General features: G+C 41.4%; 1 protein-coding gene across 5 annotated transcripts in view; it reads left to right on the top strand.

Moving 5' to 3' along the window:
- The window catches only part of abhd18 (abhydrolase domain containing 18), a 47,753-nt gene extending 24,164 nt beyond the window's left edge, over positions 1-23,589 (top strand). For 2 of the 5 annotated variants that reach the window (XM_078261052.1, XM_078261050.1), the window contains 5 exons: positions 3,482-3,717; positions 9,164-9,300; positions 19,487-19,717; positions 21,395-21,557; positions 23,121-23,589. In XM_078261052.1, the coding sequence (XP_078117178.1) occupies positions 3,482-3,717; positions 9,164-9,300; positions 19,487-19,717; positions 21,395-21,557; positions 23,121-23,178 (825 nt within the window). In that variant the 3' untranslated portion in view covers positions 23,179-23,589. The remainder of the gene's footprint in view (positions 1-3,481; positions 3,718-9,163; positions 9,301-19,486; positions 19,718-21,394; positions 21,558-23,120) is intronic. The other 3 variants (XM_078261054.1, XM_078261053.1, XM_078261051.1) reach the window with 2 other exon arrangements.
- Positions 23,590-23,625: the final 36 nt, after the last annotated feature.

Here is a 23,625-nt window from a genome sequence, read left to right as displayed (position 1 = left end):
AGTTGTTTAACTACCTCAGCAACCTCCACCAGGGAAATTGATGCCAATCCCCCCCTCATCCTCCAGCTCTGCCTCTACCATAGAGGGCGTATTAGTCGGTTAGGAGTTCCTCAAAGTGCTCCTTCCACCGCCCTATTACCTCCTCAGTTGAGGTCAACAGCGTCCCATCCTTACTGTACACAGCTTGGATGGTTCCCCCTTCCCCCCCTCCTGAGGTGGCGAACGGTTTTCAGAAGTACCTTGGTGCCGACCGAAAGTCCTTCTCCATGTCTTCTCCGAACTTCTCCCACACACGCTGCTTTGCCTCTTTCACGGCAGAGGCTGCAGCCCTTCGAGCCCTTCGGTACCTTGCAGCTGCCTCCGAGTCGTCTGGGATAACATATCCCGGAAAGACTCCTTCTTCAGTCGGACGGCTTCCCTGACCACCGGTGTCCACCACGGTGTTCGTGGGTTACCGCCCCTTGAGGCACCTAAGACCCTAAGACCACAGCTCCTCACCGCAGCTTCAGCAATGGAAACTTTGAACATTGTCCACTCAGGGTTCAATGCCCCCCAGCCTCCACAGGGATGCACGAAAAGCTCCGCCCGGGAGGTGTGAGTTGAAAGTCTGTCGGACAGGGGCCTCCTCAGACGTTCCCAATTTACCCGCACTACCCGTTTGGGCTTACCAGGTCTGTCCAGAGTCTTCCCCCACCCCTGACCCAACTCACCACCAGATGGTGATCGGTTGACAGCTCTGCCCCTCTCTTCACCCGAGTGTCCAAAACATATGGCCTCAGATCAGATGAAACGATTATAAAATCGATCATTGACCTTTGGCCTAGGGTGCTCTGGTACCAAGTACACTTATGAGCATCCCTATGTTCGAACATGGTGTTCGTTATAGACAATCCATGACTAGCACAGAAGTCCAACAACAAACAACCACTCTGGTTTAGATCAGGGAGGCCGTTCCTCCCAATCACGCCTCTCCATGTGTCTCCATCATTACCCACGTGCGCGTTGAAGTCCCCCCAGCAGAACTATGGAGTCCCCGACTGGAGCCCCATGCAGGACTCCACTCAAGGTCTCCAAGAAGGCCGAATACTCTGAACTCTTGTTTGGTGCATATGCACAAACAACAGTCAGAGTTTTCCCCCCCCACAACCCGCAGGCGTAGGGAGGCGACCCTCTCGTCCACCGGGTTAAACTCCAACGTAGCGGCGCTCAGCCCAGGGGGCTTGTGAGTATCCCCACACCCGCCCGGCGCCTCACACCCTGGGCAACTCCGGAGAAGAAAAGAGTCCAACCCCTATCCAGGAGTATGGTTCCAGAACCAAGACTGTGCGTAGAGGTAAGCCCCACCAGATCTAACCGGTGGCGCTCCACCTCCCGCACAAGTTCCGGCTCCTTCCCCCCACAGAGAGGTGACATTCCACGTCCCCCAGAGCCAGCCTCTGCTGCCCGGGTCTGGTCCGTCGAGGCCCCTGACCTTCACTGCCACCCATGTGGCAGCGCACCCGACCCCAGCGGTTCCTCCCACAGGTGGTGGGCCCATGGGATGGAGGGATGTCCGCCACGTAGCTTTTTCGGGCTGTGCCCGACCGGGCTCCGTGGCAAACCCGGCCACCAGGCGCTCGCTGGCGAGCCCTCCATCTGGGCCTGGCTCCAGACGGGGGCCCCGGGCTTCCTCCGGGCAGGGTCACTTCATCCCTTCCTCGATTTTTCATAGGATTTTTAGCCTAAACAGAGCAGCTTATATTGGTTATATTAGAGAGAGCAACAAGTTAGCGGACTGCCGAGTCGCGTTCTTTGCTATCGGTCTGCTCAGCTGCTGTGCTGGCTCGATGGTGTTTTATACCCCCAACTAAGCCTTCAAGCCTTTTTTTTCTTTTTACTTTATTGACAAATTGTCAAGTTCCAATTTACTGAAGATATGTTATTGTTACATTATGTTGTTATTAAATAGTTTAAATCTTACTGTAATGTGTACATTGCGAACAAAGGTCAGATATTATAGTGCATAAAAGTCTAGTCTAAAAATGGCATAGCAACCTGTGCTTTAAAAAAATATATGTGAGAATCGAACTGTGACCTTAGAATCGAAAATGTAATCGAATCGAGGATTTGGAGAATCGTGACACCCCTAATTTGTATATTCTATTTTATCCTGTTTTATTTTCATGACCGTTTTTAACTGTTCTTTAATTTTTTATGTAAAGCACTTTAAATTGCCTTGTTGTTGAAATGTGCTATAGAAATAAAGTTGCCTTGCCTTACAACCTCAGCCTGTCAGTCAGTCAGTCACCAGGGCATAGAAACCACTGTTGTGCCTGCTTGTCTCAGAGGAAGTGTAACGTCAACAACACCCGACCGCTTACGCGCTCTCAGATCCGCTCTACAGTCGTCTATTTGTTTTATTTTTATGTTGAAACATGAGAGCAGAGAATATTAATGATTGTGTGAATCACACTCATAATTCTGCAGCAGCAGTGCGCACATAGCCTATGATGGAAGTTTTACAACTCTATCCGTCAAGGGAGAAAGTCTAATGCAACAACTGATAGGCTTAGTATATTATCTTTGCCTAAATAGCAACCTTTTCTAAAATATTGCTGGTTTTGTGAGCAATTCTAATCTGATGCCTGCAATAGCATCATCAAATTAGGTGTGTCATTTATCGCTTTCAGTGCGTTCATCAGCATGAGAAATAGGTGTGGCGTGCCGCATGTGAACTGGTTGAGATGCGAGTATCTTACGGTGAATGTGTGAGACTTGAGAGTCCTGTGACAACTAACGTTACACTTGTTACTGTAAGTGCAATAAAACCTTTGTGAGTAAAAAGCCAATACTTTATGAATACACCTGTTTAACAGGCATCAACATTTAGAAAAGCGATATATATTTTTAACCTGTTGATTGCAAGTATGTTACTACCCACCACCACTCTTATACAAGACCACAGCGCTACTCTGCAAATAGCTAATAACAAATTGCTACAAACAAGCTAAAACGAAAGCTGTCTGTATGTAGTCTCATTGTTTATCTTAGACTGCCACGAATCTTGAAGTTTGGCAAATATTCGTAAACTTTAGCTGCTGGCGGAGACAAACCAGCTCTACCAGCAGCACATGCGCATGGCTAATTATTATGCACGTTAATGATGTCATTGGATATGCCGTTGATGTCAGCGTTCTTAATTCTTTCTAAACTTCACTCAGTATTAGCCTTCTGAAAATAAGTCCCCCTGAACAGAATAGTTGAATCGCCCTGCTGTAGGCTTTATTTAGTCACATTTACCTGGGCTTAGTAAATAGCACTTTAAGGGACTTAAATAGACTTAATTAGAGGTTTACACTGTGGCCACCAAAAATGTACTTTGTACTAAATTTAAAAAGAATTCTGCTGTAGAATTGATGCCTCTTACCAAACGTATACATGACCACACATGAGCATTAATAAGTCGTATCTGTCTTTTTGTTTGTGTCACCACATTCGTCAGGCTGACTCCTTTAAAATGGGTCCAGAATTTGCCAAGAATGTGGACTCTTCAGAGCATCTGTTGGTCCTGTCTGGAGATGACAGAGCGACAGTGGGTCTGAACTCCAAGGCTGGAGGGGAAGCTGAGGCTGGACGAGGCCTGTTTATTGGTGGTGGCCTGAAAGGGGGCAGTGCTAGAGTAGACCAATTGTTATCATCCGTGAACAGCAGTGGAATGAGCTTGGACACTCTACCAAGGTAATCAATTACTAATTGTGAATAAAAGTTGCTGAATTGTTTTCTTACAGTTTTTTAAAGACAAGGTTTCAAATATCACATACATATTTGAAATATTAACTTTTGCTCAAAAATGCATGTGTGACTTTCCATTTTTATGTTTTCTGGTCATATGTTCCACATGCTTCAACTGACACAACACATTCCAAACAAAATGCTTCTGCATACATTGGTAAGGTAAATAGATGTAAACAACTACTGTAGTCATGCATTGGGAAATTCTTTTGGTCACTACCCAAAGCTCATGACCATAATCTTAAGCTTTGCTTTCTAGCTCAGCTCCGTATTCATCACAACGATCCGGTACAACGGACGCATTATGATTGTAATGCGTCCGTTGTACTTGAAGGGACTTGACGGATGGACCAAGTATGAGGGTTCGAGTCCAACCTGTGATGGTTTCCTGCATGTCTTCCGCTCTCTCTCCCCTTTCATATCTAAGCTGTCCTATCCATGAAAGGCAGAAATGCCCCAACAAATTTTCTTAAAAAAGAAATGCAATTTCACCTCCTAGGCACTGACGAGTTACCATTCCGCAATAAACATACAGTTAACCTACATAGAACATAATCATACATTAGCTCATCCAATGCTTCAATGAACATCTAATAACCACACACAATACCCTCCCCCCCCACATTTCCTCACATTCACAGAAGAACAGAAGAGAACCCACAATACATCCTCCCCTCGTATTGCACTTCATTTTGATAATGATTACACATTTCCCGTTAACTCATGCTGTGTGTCAAAGGATGAAATTTTTTAAAATCACTGAATTTCTATAGTTAATCGCGCTTAATGTTTATCACGATTAAAATTCTATTATTTTGCATTTCAGAACTGTTTAAGTACATATTAACAATGGAAAGCAATTCTTACCAGTGTATCTTGATTGGGAATCAAATGAATGCAAAGAAAGTGACTTTATGAACTTGATTTTAAGATTTGTATTTGTTTATTTATTATTTATTTATTTATTTATTTATTTATTTACTGTAAACAAAAGAAAAATGTGGGAATCTAGTCACACATTTGAATCTAGAGTCAATATAGTGTGCAGTAACTCCTAAATTTGATTACTCACTGACGTCCAGTGATAACCTTGCATCACTTTGCAGCAGTTCCAGTTTGGCTGCTTTCTCTGTGTCGTACAGGCTGTGTATGCGTGCGTGAAACTACTGTCCCCCTCGACGGCAATGTATAAGACGGGTCAGAACATGCCAACCGTAGTCTTTAAGACCCGAGTCTTCTACGATGCTGACAGGTCTGCAGTTAGTTGCCACCCATTTTGCAAGAGCGGTAGTCATTTTTGGGGATTTGGTTTCATCCACAGGTTGGCAAGTAGCACTCTCCAAAATAGTGCTTTGACTGAGCCTGCTAGCCTCAACCTGAGTCAAGTTAACTTCACTACTATGCTTAGTTTGTAGGTGGTAGCTCAAGCTTGACATGTTTCGGTGATATTTTAATTCTGTCTGGGAGTTTTGGAAAATAAAAAGCGCCATTCAGAATTGTGTTGCTGCTGTCTTTCTCCATCATGCCTGCAGCCTGCAGCAGCAGGATGTGTTACGAGGAAGTATGGCAAAGGGTCAGAATAGTAGCCTGTTAGGCACGACGTGAAGCAGAGTGAAGTGAAAATAAATTAATGGTGCCAATGGTGTCATGCGATTAATGCAATTAAAAAAATAAATTTCAAATGGTGCCCCATTTGTAAGGAACATGCATTTGTGGGATGAGCAGCAGCGCTGAGTATGTGGGTTGCGCCCATGAAAAATTTGCCAAATCTTCTCTGCCAATGCCAAACAGCTTATTCTGCCATTGACTCGTTTGGTGTTTGGTGGATTGGATGATTGAAGTTTGAAGAAACAACACATATTGGAAATTTAACAATTTATTAATTTCACAAACAGGAGCCTCAGTAGCGTGTGGAAGAACCACAACCATAACATCACTTCATAACATCACTTCATAACGTTCCCATGGCAACAGGGGAAAATGGCTGCTCTTGTGTGAAGTAAACACAGTAAACATTTTTCAACTTTCTCTTAAGATATGTGACTTTTTTGCAACGAAAATGCGGGGATTATGAAATCATGCAAGCCCCGCATATTTTGCGCGGATATCGGCAATTTATGGGGCGAAAGTGCGGCGTATTTGAAAAAAATGCGGCCCCCCGCATAAATATGCGGACTTTGGCTGATTATGCATTGAATTATGCAGTCGCATAATCACGTTTTTCTGGAAGGACTGACTTATGTTCAGAGTATCAGAAAGAGTAGAGTTGATTCTTACCTGCTGCTTCCTGTCTGTCAGAAAAGAACCATATCATCTAATAATGAAGGGGTTCACCTCCATCTGTTGTAATTTACATAAGTGTCTGAGGGAGGATACAATTAAATGCAGAGCTGAAGTCCATAAATAATAATCGAGCATAAGCTGATGGATTTTCAAGGTGCTTTAAGAGAGTTGTGATTAAGGCGTCGTCCGTACCCCTGCCATTATTATAGGCAAATTGGTAAGGGTCCAAGAGATGCTGTACCTCGCTCCTTAAATTACCAACCATTATACGTTCTAATGATTTCATCACTATTGATGTCAGCGCTACTGGTCTATAATCATTATTATGCTGTGGGCAGGGTTTTTTAGGAACAGGAATGACAACAGATGTTTTCCAAATACAGACCTGCCAACCTGTACGCATTTTGCGTAGTAGATACGCATTTTGACATCAAAATACAGTGATACAATTTGTCACTTTAAACTACGCGGAAATCAGGAGACTGCTTTGAGTTCACTCGTTGATGTGCAGTAGCCGTCTCAGTCTAACACTTGATGGAAGTAAGCTAAAACAGTGTAGCAGCCACGAGCATGCTGGAAAGAAAAACTAAAGAAGAAGAGTTCGACCAATCACAGCGTTGGTTCCTTCCTCTTAAATGTCAAGCGGGGATATCAGCTACTGATAGCAAAACGAAAGCATCAAATGCAAGTGTTATTCCTCTCTCATTCCCGTTTGGTTGGTTTCCCCAAGGAAGGACGGTGCTTGCAAATGTAAACGGGTTTGATATAGACAGGTGAAATGAATTAATTTACGTAGCCTACCTGTCAACTTTGGAGAAATATTATTTATTTACATTATTATTAATAAAGCTTTGCATTTGGTATACAAAGTCTTGGATTTCGTTACAAAGGTCTTTCCTTTCCTAGGATTAGGTTCATACCGTAACTAAATTAACTGTTACTAATGTAGGCTAATTAAAAACTGACCGGAGCATGTCGCTGGATGCACCGGAGGACCAAGACACAAAGTAAACACGCCTCTCTGACCGGTACCGGGGGGTTAGCGGTTAAACTGAGCGGAGGATGTGTGGAATGTGTCGGTGTGTGTCGGAACCTAGCTGGCCACTCGGCACCTTCAGACAAAGCTCAAGCTAACAGGCTAACAGCTTATTAGCTAGCCAAACACCGAGCAGTAACATCTGCAAAGATTGGATCTGTGAGCGCATTAAGGTGGAAGACTTACTCATATCATGTATTGCAGTAAGAGTAGAAAAAGCTGTATTGTAGAGTTACAAATTACTTGTCAGTTACAAGCCCTGCATTCAACATCTTCCTTAAATAATAGTACATCTAGATATAACAGAATAATAGATGTATTATCAAAATATACTTTAATATACTTAAAGTACCAAAAGTAAAAGTGCTCATTATGCAGTGTAATATGTCTTATTTTATTGGATTATATTATGATCCAATAAATTGTATTAAATATGACTGATACTTTAAATAAAATGTTTTATTTAAATCAAGTAGCCTACTTGTACATTATTATTTTCTAGAGTTTAAAATGTATACAGATTTGACATTTTCCACTCATACTTCTGTGGGAATGGGTATGAAGTTGGCATTGAATTTCATTTGAAATGGTAATAAAAAGGTCTTGAAAAGCCTTGAATTTAAGTTGGAGGATCCTGGGGGTACCATGTATATTGTTCGTGTTTGTTTGTTAAACATGACTTTTTCATTGTAGCCTTGGCTGTACAAACCACAAAATATTATAGGAATCGTATAGTAGGCCAATTTTGGAACAATATTATAGTAATCTTATAGAAATAGGCTACTATAGGCCTAGTCTTTTGGGACATACTATAAAAGTATTACAGTATTTTGGAGACTATTAAAAGATTGTAGGCTAATGTAGGAACATTATGGAGGGTAAGGTTATTATAGAGATCATAAGTAACCTGGGCTATGACTCATGACTATGTCCTAGGACCAGGTGAAGTGATTGGTAAGCATGTGAACTAAACGATACACTATACTGATGCCCAACCAGCCAAAATGACATCAAAGACAGCGGTAATGGCACATTTTTTCCGCGTGTGTGCCGCCGTGTTCATGAACCAGAACTTTGACAATAAATCAGTAAGTTGCTACTAAAAAAAATGTTCAAGGTTTCAAGAGAGTTGGAATAGAGGGCTCCAAGCTGGAGTCCGCTCATCCGAAAATGTTTTCAGAATAAAAGATGAAATGCCATTAGGCCCACTGGCCTTATTTCTGTTCAGCTTTTTAAAAACTGTGGTGACAGCATTAGGGTGAATTATTATTCTGTCCTGTATTGGGTCACATGGTTATGACATAGACAGGTCTCTGCAGCAGGTCACATTAGTTTTGTAATCCAGGTCAAAACATTTGTAAAAAATGTTGAGATCATTAGCCTTGTCCAAATCATTCCACACATTCAATTCCTTCTTTCCAGAGTTAATGTTAGTCATTTCTTTCAGTGTCCCAAAGTGTTTTCGAATTATTCGTTGAAAAGGCTTCCCTAACGTGTGCTGTGTTCCTCCCGAGCCTTCTTAAATTTACCCCTCAGGTCTTTTTGAATTTTTACGTTCCCAGAAAGACGCTCAAGAAATGGCAACTTACTTCATTGATTTCAGAAGCTAAAGGTCTAGTTCAGTTTCCTCTGTAATCAGGAATCAGGGATGCACAAATTGGTATAGGGCTTTGGTGTTTGTTATTGCTAACCCACGACCAGCATAAATCCAATAACAAAGCACCACTTGGGTCAGATTGGGTAGAGATAATCTACAAAGGACAAAGAGATTTGCCTGTTGAAACTATGTAATAGATAAATTACCCAAAGAAGATGCATCTGTGGTTTTGTTTCTGCTACTTCTAAAGATTAAAAAAACTACTTGGTAAATAGTCTGGACTGATTCAAAAACGTATACATTTTCTTTTTTGGTATCCCACACAATTTCTTTGCACATTTTGACAAAACATTTTGTTGCAGAGATGATAGCATACATGTTGTGCTATCACAATCAAATTGAATTACAATGCTATGCTGGAAGCAAATCTCACAATATGTTATTTATTTGTTGTTTTGATTTTTTTGTTTTCTAAGAAGCCTTCTTGTAAACAACACACTGCTTGGGAAGAAGATGGATTTTGCCAAATGCTATCGGCCATCTTTACATAGAGAATCTATAAGCTTCATGAAGGGAGTGATGGACGAATGTACACACATGGCCAACTTCTCTGGTAAGTTTATGGTGCAAACACAGATTTACAGGCAATGTTTCTGATTAGTATCATAACAAAAATAGGACAGAGGAAGGCAAATATCAAAATATTGTTACAGGTCCTTTATAGGGCTGTCAAACGATTCATTTTTTTAATCGCTGAATTTCTATAGTCAATCGCATATTTTAATCACGATTAATTGCATATTTTATCACATGATTAAAATTCTATTATTTTGCATTTCAGTTTTTAAGTACATATTAACAATCGAAAGCAATTCTTACCAGTGTATCTTGATTGGGAATCAAATGAATGCAAAGAAAGTTACTTTATGAACTTGATTTTAAGATTTATAATTATTTATTTACTGTGTAAACAAAAGAAAAATGTGTGAATCTGTCATTATTGCACAATTCCTCCAAGTACCTAACTAAAAAACTAAAAATCCCTATCCTTACCAGAGTCAATATAGTGTTTAGGAACTCCTAAATAATTTTGATTACTCACTGACGTCCAGTGATCACCGGTTAATGAGACAGCGTTTGCAGCACCTTGCAGCAGTTCCACTGTGGCTGCTTTCTCCGTGTCATACAGGCTGTGTGTGGTGTCAGGCTGCTGTCCCCCTCGACGGCAGTGAGACGGGTCAGAACATGCCAACCGTAGTACGTCTTTAAGACCCGAGTCCTCTACGATGCTGACAGGTCTGCAGTTAGTTGCCATCCGTTTTGCAAGAGCTGTAGTAATTTTTTGGGATTTGGTTTCATCCTCCATTTCAGCTCCATTCAGAGTTATTGCTGCTGTCTTTCTCCATCATGCCTGCAGCAGCAGGATGTGTTACGAGGAAGTAGCAGCTTGATGATAAGTAACGGTGCTGCAAAGGGTCAAAATAGTAGCCTGTTAGGCACGACGCAAATCCGAGTGAAGTGTAAAATAAATGAATAAATGCCGGCATGCAATTAAAAAAAATGTACGTGTTATGCTCGGCCCTTAATCGCATTGCGATTAACGCGTTAATGCTGACAGCCCTAGTCCTTTATCAAAAAACAGACCTTTAAATGGCTCCAAACAAGTTTACTAAGAATAAATTAATCACAGTGGCTTCCACCTGTCAACCTGTGTTTTGGCTGTTGCTATCCCGCAACTAAAATGCAATCTCATCACGCAGCTAAAACGAGGATTGTAGCTTAAAGAGCAACGTGCAGATTAGAGACCCCAGTGAATCAATTTGTAGGAAAATTGTGTAGAAACTAGATTTTCAAAAAAAAATATATATATATACACACACACACACACACACAGTGGGGCAAAAAAGTATTTAGTCAGCGGTGGATTGTGCAAGTTCTCCCACTTAAACAGATGAGAGAGGCCTGTAATTCATAGGTACACTTCAACTATGAGAGACAAAATGAGAAAAAAAATCCAGAAAATCACATTGTAGGATTATTAATGAATTTATTTGCAAATTATTGTGGAAAATAAGTATTTGGTCAATAACAAAAGTTCATCTCAATACTTTGTTATATTCCCTTTGTTGGCAATGACAGAGGTCAAACGTTTTCTGTAAGTCTTCACAAGGTTTTCACACACTGTTGCTGGTATTTTGGCCATTCCTCCATGCAGATCTACTCTAGAGCAGTGATGTTTTGGGGCTGTCGCTGGGCAACACGGACTTTCAACTCCCTCCAAAGATTTTCTATGGGGTTGAGATCTGGAGACTGGCTAGGCCACTCCAGGACCTTGAAATGCTTCTTACGAAGCCACTCCTTCGTTGCCCGGGCGGTGTGTTTGGGATCATTATCATGCTGAAAGACCCAGCCACGTTTCATCTTCAATGCCCTTGCTGATGGAAGGAGGTTTTCACTTAAAATCTCACGATACATGGCCCCATTCATTCTTTCCTTTACACGGATCAGTCGTCCTGGTCCCTTTGCAGAAAAACAGCCCCAAAGCATGATGTTTCCACCCCCATGCTTCACAGTAGGTATGGTGTTCTTTGGATGCAACTCAGCATTCTTTCCCCTCCAAACACGACGAGTTGAGTTTTTACCAAAAAGTTCTATTTTGGTTTCATCTGACCATATGACATTCTCCCAATCCTCTTCTGGATCATCCAAATGCTCTCTAGCAAACTCCAGACGGGCCTGGACATGTACTGGCTTAAGCAGGGGGACACGTCTGGCACTGCAGGATTGAGTCCCTGGCGGCGCAGTGTGTTACTGATGGTAGCCTTTGTTACTTTGGTCCCAGCTCTCCCCCGTGTGGTTCTGGGATTTTTGCTCACCGTTCTTGTGATTATTTTGACCCCACGGGGTGAGATCTTGCGTGGAGCCCCAGATCGAGGGAGATTATTAGTGGTCTTGTATGTCTTCCATTTTCTTATAATTGCTCCCACAGTTGATTTCTTCACACCAAGCTGCTGACCTATTGCAGATTCAGTCTTCCCAGCCTGGTGCAGGTCTACAATTTTGTTTCTGGTGTCCTTTGACAGCTCTTTGGTCTTGGCCATAGTGGAGTTTGGAGTGTGACTGTTTGAGGTTCTGGACAGGTGTCTTTTATACTGATAACAAGTTCAAACAGGTGCCATTAATACAGTTGAGTGGGGGACAGAGGAGCCTCTTAAAGAAGAAGTTACAGGTCTGTGAGAGCCAGAATTCTTGCTTGTTTGTAGGTGACCAAATACTTATTTTCCCGAGGAATTTGCAAATAAATTCATTAAAAATCCTACAATGTGATTTTCTGGATTTTTTTTCTCATTTTGTCTCTCATAGTTGAAGTGTACCTATGATGAAAATTACAGGCCTCTCTCATCTTTTTAAGTGGGAGAACTTGCACAATTGGTGGCTGACTAAATACTTTTTTGCCCCACTGTATATACACGTATACAGTGACATCTGGAGTTGTTTTTGTAAGGACATTTTTATTTCCACATCAAAAAAGACCAACCAGACGTGACATAACAGAAGGGAAAATAATGTAAATGTATATTAGGTGTCCAAGAGACCATGAACAGACAAGGATGAAGAGAAATATCGGAAAGTTATCGGTCAGAACCAGTGAAGAGCTGGGCAGCTGTATCACCCTTGACCAGCGTTACCTAATGCATCACAACATTGTAAAGTTTATCACATATCATAGCCCGTTCAATCTATGAGCCACATGGAGTGCTGGTACCACTGGTGCTAGAGTCCAAACAAATCTTGCTGGATCTGAAGCCTATACTTGCACCCATTGCAATGGAGTGGACACAAGGAACACAGGAGCTCCACCTACTGGAGGACTTCAGTAGATGTTTTAAGCATATTGCCAAACATTGCATTTGTGTACTGTGCACTTGTATACTAATGAGGGTTCAAACCCCGAAGGGGTAGACACCACAAATATGTACAGCAAAACCCGGAGGACAGAATTTCACCAAAATTGGTACACATGGTCTGGGGGCAAGTATAGAGCTCAACAGTCCCGCCGCTCCTCCGAGAGACCTTGGGTTCAGGAAGTAAATTTCCCATTAATTTCTCCCATTGACGTCTGGAAAAATCCGTATAAAAAGAGTTTTAGACCATGCCTTAAGCTAACCAGCTATGACGTGACTCATAAGCATACAACATATCATTTCAAGTGAAAAAACGAATAGAAAATCCCCAAAAAGTCAAAGGTACACGACTGTGTACATATTTGCATTATCGAGCGAAGGAACTACTCATCCCATAAATCACTGCGCACCACTGAATAAAGGAAGTTACGTTAGTTTAGCTAACAGCTAATTCGGCTAAACGCTAGCTGAGACAGCATGTAATAACTTTAAAAGACCCTCAAAATAAAACCTGAAAATAACCGTTAAAATATATAACAGCTGTTACATCAGCTGTAGCCTCCGTTACCCAGTGTTTAGTTGGAGGTAACGTTATTTTAGACTGAATCAAGCTGTCAGCTAGCAGTTAGCCGAATTAGCTGTTAGCTAAACTAACATTAGCTTCCTGGTGGAGGCTAACAGCAGAAGCGTGGAACAGATTGTGATTCGTGCAGTGTCTTAAATCCTCGTAAAACAGGATTATCATCTTGGGCATGCACATGACTGATCGTGCCGGCAGCTCCCGGCAGCTCCCCCTCCTCACCAGCATGAGTTCCACCAATCAGAGGCATCACTGTGGGATTGTTCAGGATTGTGGGTAATGGAGTACTTATCCAAGACATCGCGAATAAAAGACATTTATCTCAAAACAAGATTGGTGCCCCATGAACTTTTGGCATCTATATGAGCACATACAATCACTTAGTCATGCCGTAGCTGGTTTTAAGTCTACCATCGACGGTTACGATTTTATGGCTTATACTCCAATTGTCAATGGAGAAATTGCATTGTATTTTTACTTCCGGAACCCGCTGTGGGCAGGATTGTTGAGCTCTGTTAACCAGGATCTAAAGTGTCATATTGATTGATGCATGAGGGCGTGGCCTATTTAGCATTATATGCTAAATTATGCCTTTTTTTTGAAAAATGTCACCATTACCGATGGTGATGTGCTCATGTTCCCCAAAAATGATGATGCCATTCGGCTTGATGGTGGCGCAATAAGTTAGGCTAAACTTTGAAAGGCCACACCCCTCACACGGAGAGTCCGATTGACCTGATATTTCTCACACAAGTCCAGCTCAATGTGCTCTACAAAGAGCCTCTTGAACCATAAACGTCCGCCATGATGGCATTTTGCTAATTTGCATAATGTGAAAAACCGTAAAATTAATAGACTGCTGTCAATTTGGATTCTATCAACACCAAAATTGCTATACAGCCTTGCAGGACTGGGATACATATTTCTACTATAAATAAGCAATATTGGTGAAAGAAAATGGCTGCCATCAATCAAAGAATTTTGCAAAGGGTTGGGCTTAGCAGGAAATTGGCCATAATCAATCAACATTTATTTCAATCAACATTTATTTATATAGCACTTTACAGTAACCAAAAGGTATCCAAAGTGCTTCACATCAGAAACCAAGACTAAAACACACATCATATAACATATCATACAATAAAAAGAATGACACATAGAAACAATACAATCAGAAAAGGTTACATATAAATAGGAGAGGGAAATTGTCACACCATTACTATGTATTAAAAGCCTTTCTAAACAGATAAGTTTTGAGTTTAGACCTAAAAAGCGCTACATCTGTAGTCGTCCGAATTTCAGGGGGTAACTTGTTCCAGAGTGTCGGGGCAACGACTGCAAAAGTCTGATCACCCCACCGTTTGTACTTTGACCTTGGGACTTCTAAAACCAGCTGATTTGAGGACCGCAAGGACCGGTTGTGCTCACGCAGGGTTAAGATCTCGGACAGATACTCCGGGGCCAGGCCATTTAAGGCCTTGAAAAGAAACAATAAAATCTTAAAATCGATTCTATAACGCACACGGAGCCAATGTAGGGTGTAGAGAACGGGAGTGATGTGTGCGCGTCTAGATGTATTTGTTAAAAAGCGAGCAGCAGCATAACTCACTAAGGGTTTGACCAATCCCCATAAAATGTGTAACATATCTTCAGTCCATCGTGAGGAATAGGCCTACGCAACGATTTTGAATTATTACTGCATTAACTGTATTGTTGTAAGAGGTGTGTGCTTGATCTCATCCCTTTTCAAAACAGATTTAAACCAACTGAAGTGACTTTCTCAGCTATGTAAAGACTGAAACCCGTTGAGTGGTGCTTGCGCTTTGACTTTTGGCGATTAAGCTGCTTCTTATGGGCAGCTGTAAGGGTTACACAGTTTGCGGAATAATCAGAAGGTTGGCGGTTTAATCCCAGGCCCTGAAGTCCAATCTCAAAGTGTATGAATGTGAGTGAAAGGTGCCTGTAATAAATAAAAGTGCTTTGAGTAGTCTTTAAAGGGTAACTACTGCTTGTTTTTGTGTAACAATCTTTGACATTGGTCCAGTATTAAGCAAGATCACTGCAGTCGGCAGCGGCAAAACAAGCTACAATGTAAGTTCATAGGGCAATTGTCCAGCTTGTATTTACCTTCACAAAAGTGCTCGTTTTGCCACTGACAGGCTCAGATTAATATTCTAAGTGTCTGACAACATTATGGAAAGGATCCCTTCAGAGATCGAACCTCTTTTTTTTGTGATCAATGTTTTATTAGCATCTTCAGACATACAAAACAAATTCCACAAAGTGTGACAGGTAATGTCAGATGGCGCACAGAACAAAGAAACACAAACAGAACAAGAACAAAAACCCTCTCCCACCCCCCACCGTCTGCGGTCTCGAGGAAAACAAAACAAACAAACAAACAGAAACCACACCTTGCCTAATCACTCTCTTATGGAGCTGTGGTCATTAAGTCTGATATTTTTGCTGCTGCGCTTTCCCATAGGCTGATAGTTGATGATTTTGCTTTGTTAATTCTTGCTGTAGAGAGCTCAAGCATAACTATGTAAAGAAAGTACTCCAACCACTGTTTTATACAAATCGAGTGAGGGGGGAGCCAGCGCTGAGCTATCATTTTCTTGGTTGCAGTTGAGCCGGCTAGCCAAATTTTCCTCTGTCTCCCAAGCAGGTGTAATTTAGAGTCGTCATTAAGTAACAAAACAATCAGGTCAGTAGGAACCCAACATCCTATCACATCAGATATTATTGATGTTGTTTTATTCCAAAACTCATGGACACACTCCCAGACCATATGCAGGAAGGTTTGTTCAGGTTGACAGAAAGTACAATAGGGATTGGGAATGACTTTAGAGACATATCTCTTCTGAGGAGTCCAATATGTTCTATGACATATGTTGAAGTGGATATACTGGTGATTTGGGTTTTTGGAACAGTGGAAAATGTTGTCCCAAACTGTCTCCCAATTAATTGCTTTTCCGTCAGGGCTCAGCTCTAGTTCCCATTTCTTTACTATTGGGAGTTCTCCTATGGATACTTGCATCAGTTTAGCATAAATCTTAGACACTAATCCTCTCACAGGAAAATCAACAAACCATTTAATGACTGGGTACGTCTCAGTTTCCCCATGGCACTCCATAACATTTTAGGGCTGATCTTAAGCGCGGATAAAAGTAGATGGATGTCCTGGGACCTCAAAACTAGCTCTCAGGTCTTCAAAACTCAACATACCTTTCTCATTAAATAGCTGGTCTAAAGTATAAATACCTCTGTCACTCCACTGCTTACAAGCAAAGGGTTTATTACCAGACATTAAGTGTGCATTGTGCCATATTAGAATACTCAAATGCCACTTATTGGTAATGTAGTTTCTCTTCCACCTTTTTTGGACACACACCTGCAAAGGCAAGGTCTTGCCGTTTTAGACTTCCAGTGAGGTTTTGTTCTATTTCTTTCCATGGAACTGTAGATGGACATGGGGTCCATCCACACTCTCACCCTGTAGCTGAAAGGCTCTGTGATAGGGGAGGGCCAAGCCTCTCGTGTTTGTGGTACGTTGCGGGGTAGAGAGTTTTAGCCTAGGTTGTTTATTATTCCAAATATACTGCCGAATTAAGGTATCAAGTTTCTTCCAGAAATGTATTGGTGGGGGTAAGGGGATCATTGTACTTAAGAAATTCACACGAGGAACTATGTTCATTTTAACAACAGCAATCATGGACCGTCGTGATTCCAGCAGCGCAGACCAATTGGCCAGATCCCTTTGAACACTACTTAATATAGTTTCATAGTTGTCCTGGACAACTCGCTGTAGCGATGTGTGAAGGATGATGCCAAAAAATGGCTGATGTCACATGCCTGTTGTTCAATAAAAGAAGATTAGATTTATTCCAATTAATTTTATAGCCGGCGATTGAGCCAAATTCGTTGAAGATCTTAAGAATTTTTGGAATAGAGTCCTCAAGATCAGAGATGTACAACAAAATATAATCTGCAAATAATGATATTGAGCTGCTATTGGATTTAATCTGGACAGTACATATTTTATTTTGCCTTATGGCTTGGGCTAAAAGTTCAAGAGAGATTGCAAACAGCATGGGGGAAAGCGGGCATCCCTGTCGTGAGCCCCGCTCGATGGGAAATGGCTGAGAATGCAAGCCATTGGTTGAGACTATGGCCTGGAATTAACATATATAGTACGCACCATGTCAATGAATTTGGCCCCCAAACCAAGCCTCTCCATTACTTGCCACAAGTAGTTCCACTCTAGGCGGTCGAAAGCCTTTTGCTTTTTTCGGCCTAGAGTGGAGTCCACTGATAAAACTGCTGCCGTTGTTGGAAGGTTTTTGGCTTCTTCTATTACATGAAATAGTCTGCGTACATTTTCTGCAGCATGCTGGTCAGGGATGGACTAGCTTCTCGATAAAGCGCTCTAGGCTTTGGAATAAAGCTTAATATCAGTCCCGATGAGGCTGATGGGCCTGAAATTTCGTAAGATCTTTGCCTTTTTTGGGTATAACAGAAATTAGCGCAGTTTTGGTTTGTTGGTCGAAAGTACCCTTCTCTATGGCTGAAGTTAAAGCTTGTAAAATGGTAGGTCCTAATATGTCAAAATACTGTAGAAGAAGTTCTGATGGAATTCCATCCAACCCTGGCGTTTTCCCTTTTTTAACTGTTTTTAATACTGATTTAATTTCCTCTAATGTTATAGGTTGACCCAGTTCTTCTGCCTCCTCTAGGTCAAGAAGAGGCAGGTTTAGTTCTTTAAGGAACTCCTGGCACTGTGTCGGATCTGGGTTGCAGGAGGATTCATACAACTTTGAATAGAAGGATTGAAAAGTGGCGCTGATATCCTTAGGATTTGTTGAGATACCTTGGTCTGTGCGGATGCTGTTGATAGTAGCTCTGGATTCACTTTGTTTTAATTTCAGAGCAAGCAATTTGCTTGCAGCCATTAAAATAATAATTTTGCCTCACTCTGTGCATTATGAGTTCAGCTCCCCTTCTTAGTAAATAATGTATCTCTGTTTGACTTGTGACTAGAAGAGTATGTGTAGATTTAGAAAAACAGGTCTTAAGAGACTGCTCTAAAGATTTACAGCGTTCTTCCAACTCCGCAGTCCTTGCCTCTCTTTTCCTATTCAAGTTGACCGCAAAGGAAAATGTGAAATCTCTAATAAATCCTTTAGTTGCTTGCCAAATAAATGCAGGGTCAGAAACTGAGTCTGTATTGATTGATATAAACTCAGCCAGTTTGGCTCTAAATTCTGCATCAAAAGCTGTGTTCTGGAGAAGGGAATTATTAAATTGCCACCTCCTAGATCTTTCTCCTAACATATCACAATGGAATGTGGTTATCACCACATTGTGATCAGACAGAATTGCTGGTTCTATTGCTATCGTGTGGAACATTGCCTTCAGCTCACTGGAGCACAAATTATAATCAATGCGGAGTGGATGAGGTGACGTGTTCATCATATGTAGACGGTGCATATATCGAAACAAAGGTTATTTTTCTACTCCTTATTGTGGTACATATATAAGATATCCTGCCCAGTAGGTCTTTACTACTTTTGTCTACGGTGAGTGCGCATTTCCGTGACAGCAAAACAGTGGACCCTTGGTTTTGGTGTCGTCACTAGATGAGGCAGCAACCTTGAAGTATTTATTTTGTAGACGATTTACATCTCTTTTACGTACATGTGACTCTTGTTTAAGCGCCACATCTATGTTCTTCTTTCTTAAATAGTCCAGGAATTTAGCTTGTTTGATCGGCCCGTTTAGCCCCCTTTTGTTAATTGAAAGGATTGAAAGCTCAGCCATCTTCAAAATATACACGCATACGCATCTCGAGTACCCTACCAGAATTCGCTGATAAATTTGTAGCAAAGGGTGAACTGTTAGCTCTGAGCAAAGTGTGGTAAAAACATAACAAATAAAATAAATCCCCTAACCCTCTGAGACCGCAGACCCCATCCCCTATCTGTAAGTCTGTAATGTGGCAACATCAAACGCAGCTCGCGTAAACTCCAGCCCACTAGTGAACTTCTTATGCTAAACATGAACGGTGTTACAAAAACCCTAGAACTAGGTCTCAACCAGCTATCAAATTCTGAAGTAAGCTATGTGAAAAACACACCAATCTAGTTGGAGTAGCAAACATAGATTTTAAGCTGAGCAGTCAGCATTTATCATGTTCATCCAGTATGGTTAAGTGTTAACAAACATAGACTATAAACTAAATAGCCAGCATTCATTATGTTCTTTCAGTCTGGTTAAATGTTCCTTTAAAGCTTGGCTCCAAAACTTACATACAGTGTCGTCAAGTCAAACCCAGTACAGTGGCCCAGGTACTGCTAGTCCACAGCCGGCGGGTCCGCCAGCCTCGGCCCTGCCGCCGGCTCCAGCACCAGACGCGAAGTCACTCCGCCGTCCTCTGGCTCCGTCGTTGGCAACAGGCCCGGTGCAGAGCAGCCCGTGTGAATGTCACGTTGTCCTCCATATCCAACTCCCGACAGAAAACGCCCGCATCTATGGCTGTAGTGAAGGTAAACTCTCTCCCTCCGTGGATCACTCTCCGGGTAGCCAGGTAGATAAGCGAGTCTGAGATGCCTTTAGCATGTAGCTCGTGTTGGGCCCCTTCAAGCTCCCGATGCCGCTGGACCGTGAATGCGCCGCAGTCTGGTTGCATCGGATCACGTACCGTAATTTCCTGCATCTTAGGCTCTGCCCTGATGTGCTGCAGCGAGGCATTCATTTCCGTTAGCGCTCTCTCCACTGCGCTGTAGACCACCAATTCAAGCACACTCCGTTGCTTTTCCAAGACCTGAGCGATCAAGTCCTCTATGTTCGGGGTTTTGCTAGCCACTGCTCTGTTAGCCACCGCCATGCTAGCAGATTTCTTTGTCCAGGTAGCTAGTTTAGACGACAACGAGACTTGATTTCTCGCGCTTGTAGGCATTCACTGAGTCACTGTGATAACAGATAAAACGATTTGGCATCGAAGAAAAAGGAATAGACCTGGTTTTTCAATGAAATGCGGAGGTGGGTAAGAGAGCTCTAGCTTTCTGCAACCATTGCGATTGCTGGTCATGTGACCTCCTGAGATAGAACCTCTTTGAGACCTTTCTGTTTAACCAGAAACAGCTCTGAAGTTGCTAGCGCTAAACCCACCAGACTCCATTTAAAAAAGCAATACTTTTAGCGTGTATGGAGCCATCATATTTTCACATGTAAATCGGTAAACTATGTTTATTTCAACTAAAAAGTTGTGATTGTTGGAAAAGTGGAAAGACGGCCCAAAACGACTTTTCATAGTTTTGTTCGACTTTAAATGAAGTGTATTTTAAGATGCTAAAATTTGTGTTTATTTACATGGAGTCTGATGGGTTTAGCGAACGCAATTTGCGGATGTTTTTAAGTTTAAACTTCCCATCAGTCACTTAGACACAAAAACATAAGAAAATAGGGTGCAGGTTGAAAAAACGGTAGTTACCCTTTAAAACTAGAAAAGCACAATAAAAATGCAGTTCATTTACATCCTTCTGTTGGCCAAGAAAGTGTTTGAACCGGCGAATTGCCGCTTGCGGCTATATTTAAGTTAATGTCTCGTTTTTTTGCTTTGGCAAAGCCATCTCTTGTTTTTTCACACCATCCAGCAAAATGCCTCTTCTTTCCCTAGTGTGGTGGCTCTCTCTTACCACAAATATAGGGTCATTGGACTGTCCCTGTGGTCTCTACATAAAAAAAAAAAATCATATAGATGTTTCATACAGGTTTCTCGCTGTTTTAGTCATGCAACAGAAAACTCAGATTCAGCAGAACTAGCTAGCTGTCTGGATTTACCCTGCAGAGATCTGAGGAGCAGTTACCATAGTCCTCATAAATCCTCCGGGGTTTAAAATTACAACACAAAGAAAGCGGAAGGTAACGGACATCCGGCCGAAAAGAGCAACATCCGGCGGAATTTTTGGCTACACTGGAAGTGGAACGTCGTGAATATAGACTAACTACTAAGTTAATAAAAATGATTAAACAACTTTTTTAACTTATCTTTCAAATGAATGGTCATTGTGGAATATTACAGCCAGGGATTTTGCTGCAGGTTTTTAGACAGCCAAGATGTCATTTGCCTAACAATAGTGCTCAGTATTGTGTTTTATGTATGATATGTCCTAGTGGCAGCATACAGCAATAAATGAGATCTGTCCTTCCCTCTGTTGTAGTCCCTGTAGACACCAGCCTCATTATCGTGGTCCAGGCCAAAGAGGATGCCTACATCCCTCGTACAGGGGTCCTCAGTCTGCAAGAGATCTGGCCAGGATGTGAAGTCAGATACCTGAATGGAGGACACATCAGTGCATACCTGTTTAAACAGAATGTCTTCAGGTAACTACTGACTCAAAGGCCCAGTTCATACATGGCATTAGAATGTCTCTCGACATGCATCTTGACTGACTGTGTTAGGATCTCACTTCCCCGCTCTATATGCAAATAAATACGTACATTATTTCAATTTGCATATACAAAAATACATATTTTTTTGTTGTGTATAAATTTCAGTTCTCACATAAATCATACATTATTTGGCCTATTACCAGGGTTTCCACAGGGCATTTAAAAGTCTAAAATTTCAAAATCAAAGTATTGTGTTCCATTTCTTAAATAACTTTAAACAGGTCTTAATTTTTCTACGTCCATCTAATGCTACCTCTAATGCTTATTAAAATGCTCCTGCAGTGCTTTTAATACAAGCATTTTGTTAAAAAAAAGGGGGGGAATCTCCTACAAAGTGCAACAGAAAATCTGACAAATGTTTATTACTCATAAAAGTCCTCTCTATAACATATAAAAGTTCTAAGATATCCAAGTGGTGGAAAGTATTAATAAAAAACTGCTTGCTTACAAGAAAACTTGTGACACACTTTGTATTTGGTGTTGAAGTACTGCTATTTTGTAGTAAATGGTCAGTACAATGATTTGCTATACCTGTAAAGCCCTGTCACACTTTCATCGCTCCTTTCTCTTCCCAGTAGCATCAAGTCATGTGTAAAGCCTAGAGTGACATGACTTGTTCTTGAGTCAGTCTTGAATATGTTGACTGTAATCAAAATAAGACTTTGACTTTAACACTCGTGACTGCACTTGGACTTTAGCCTTTTGACTTGGCATGACTTAAAATCTTCCCCAAGCCCGATGATTTATTTTATTATTTTAAATAAGCCAATCAATTTGCAGAAGTTGGATGGAATGGTACCTTTATTAGAGTTGAGCAACAGAAGATATCGCAGATTATCACATTCAGAAATTTGAACATGCAACCAGCAGGCCTCTTGTTTTCAGCCACCACTGAGCGCCACTTTTGCAGATTTAAATGACCCCGGCAGCAGGTCATATCAGCTGTAGATAATAACCTTTATGCTTATACTTGCTGAAAGGCCAAAAGGAAACATTTGGCTGTAATTTGGTTAATGTGCTCTCTGAAAGCTTGTCTGTACACACATAACCCTGTAAGATCATTTTACCTTAACAAGTAGACTGGACAGTGTGTTTTTGTAGGTCAGACCAACAGTGATGAGTCTTTTCGTCAATTGCTTCTTTAGATCATATGAATATTTTAATCTTATCAATTTAATAGTTCTCAATCAGGACCTCCTGTATTTAGAGCAGGTAGCTTGTGAAAAATATGATTTACAAATGTAAGAAGACTACAGCTGTTATAAATGTATCAGATACACATTTATCATATCCTACCTACCTACCTTCATTTATATCAATGGGGTTGGAATTCTAGTTGCATGGGAAAAAAACGAATTCAAACTTGAGGTTGTCAAATACCAGACTGTTTTCACAAACTGCAATCATCTTTATACATGGTCTTTTCTTTGGAATGCTACATTTTGCTGTGTTGTTGTTGGTTTAGAATTGATTGCATATTTGTTTTATTTCCAGACAGGCCATATACGATACATTCGACAGATTCTGCCTGAAGTATCCCAACCTGCATTAGACATGGCAGACTGAAGTCCTTTACTCCCTGTAACAGCACCAGGACCAGTGGCTGGACATAAAAAGCAATGCCTGTCCATAGACCAGAAGCTTCCCTTTCTGTGTGTGTGTGTGTGTGTGTGTGTGTGTGTGTGTGTGTGTGTGTGTGTGTGTGTGTGTGTGTGTGTGTGTGTGTGTGTGTGTGTGTGTGTGTGTGTGTGTGTGTGTGTGTGTGTGTGTGTGTGTGTGTGTGTGTGTGTGTGTGTCCGTCCGCGTGCGCATGTGCGTGCTTGCACGTGCTCTGTTTTTTACTGTCCCTTCACCTGCTGAGGGACTACAGATGGAAAGTATCTTCTCTTTTTTGAAATTGTTACTTAATACACTGTCCCTGATTTAAAACCTCTAAAAAATAAAATATTTATAGCAAATGTCATTGTTAAGCAAATAGAAATTGAATTGGTTATATTAA

Source organism: Sander vitreus, chromosome 10, assembly GCF_031162955.1.
Source record: "Sander vitreus isolate 19-12246 chromosome 10, sanVit1, whole genome shotgun sequence".
Lineage (NCBI taxonomy): Eukaryota > Metazoa > Chordata > Actinopteri > Perciformes > Percidae > Sander > Sander vitreus.
Note: the sequence above shows the minus strand (reverse complement) of the source record. Positions and strands in the feature narration are given on the sequence as shown.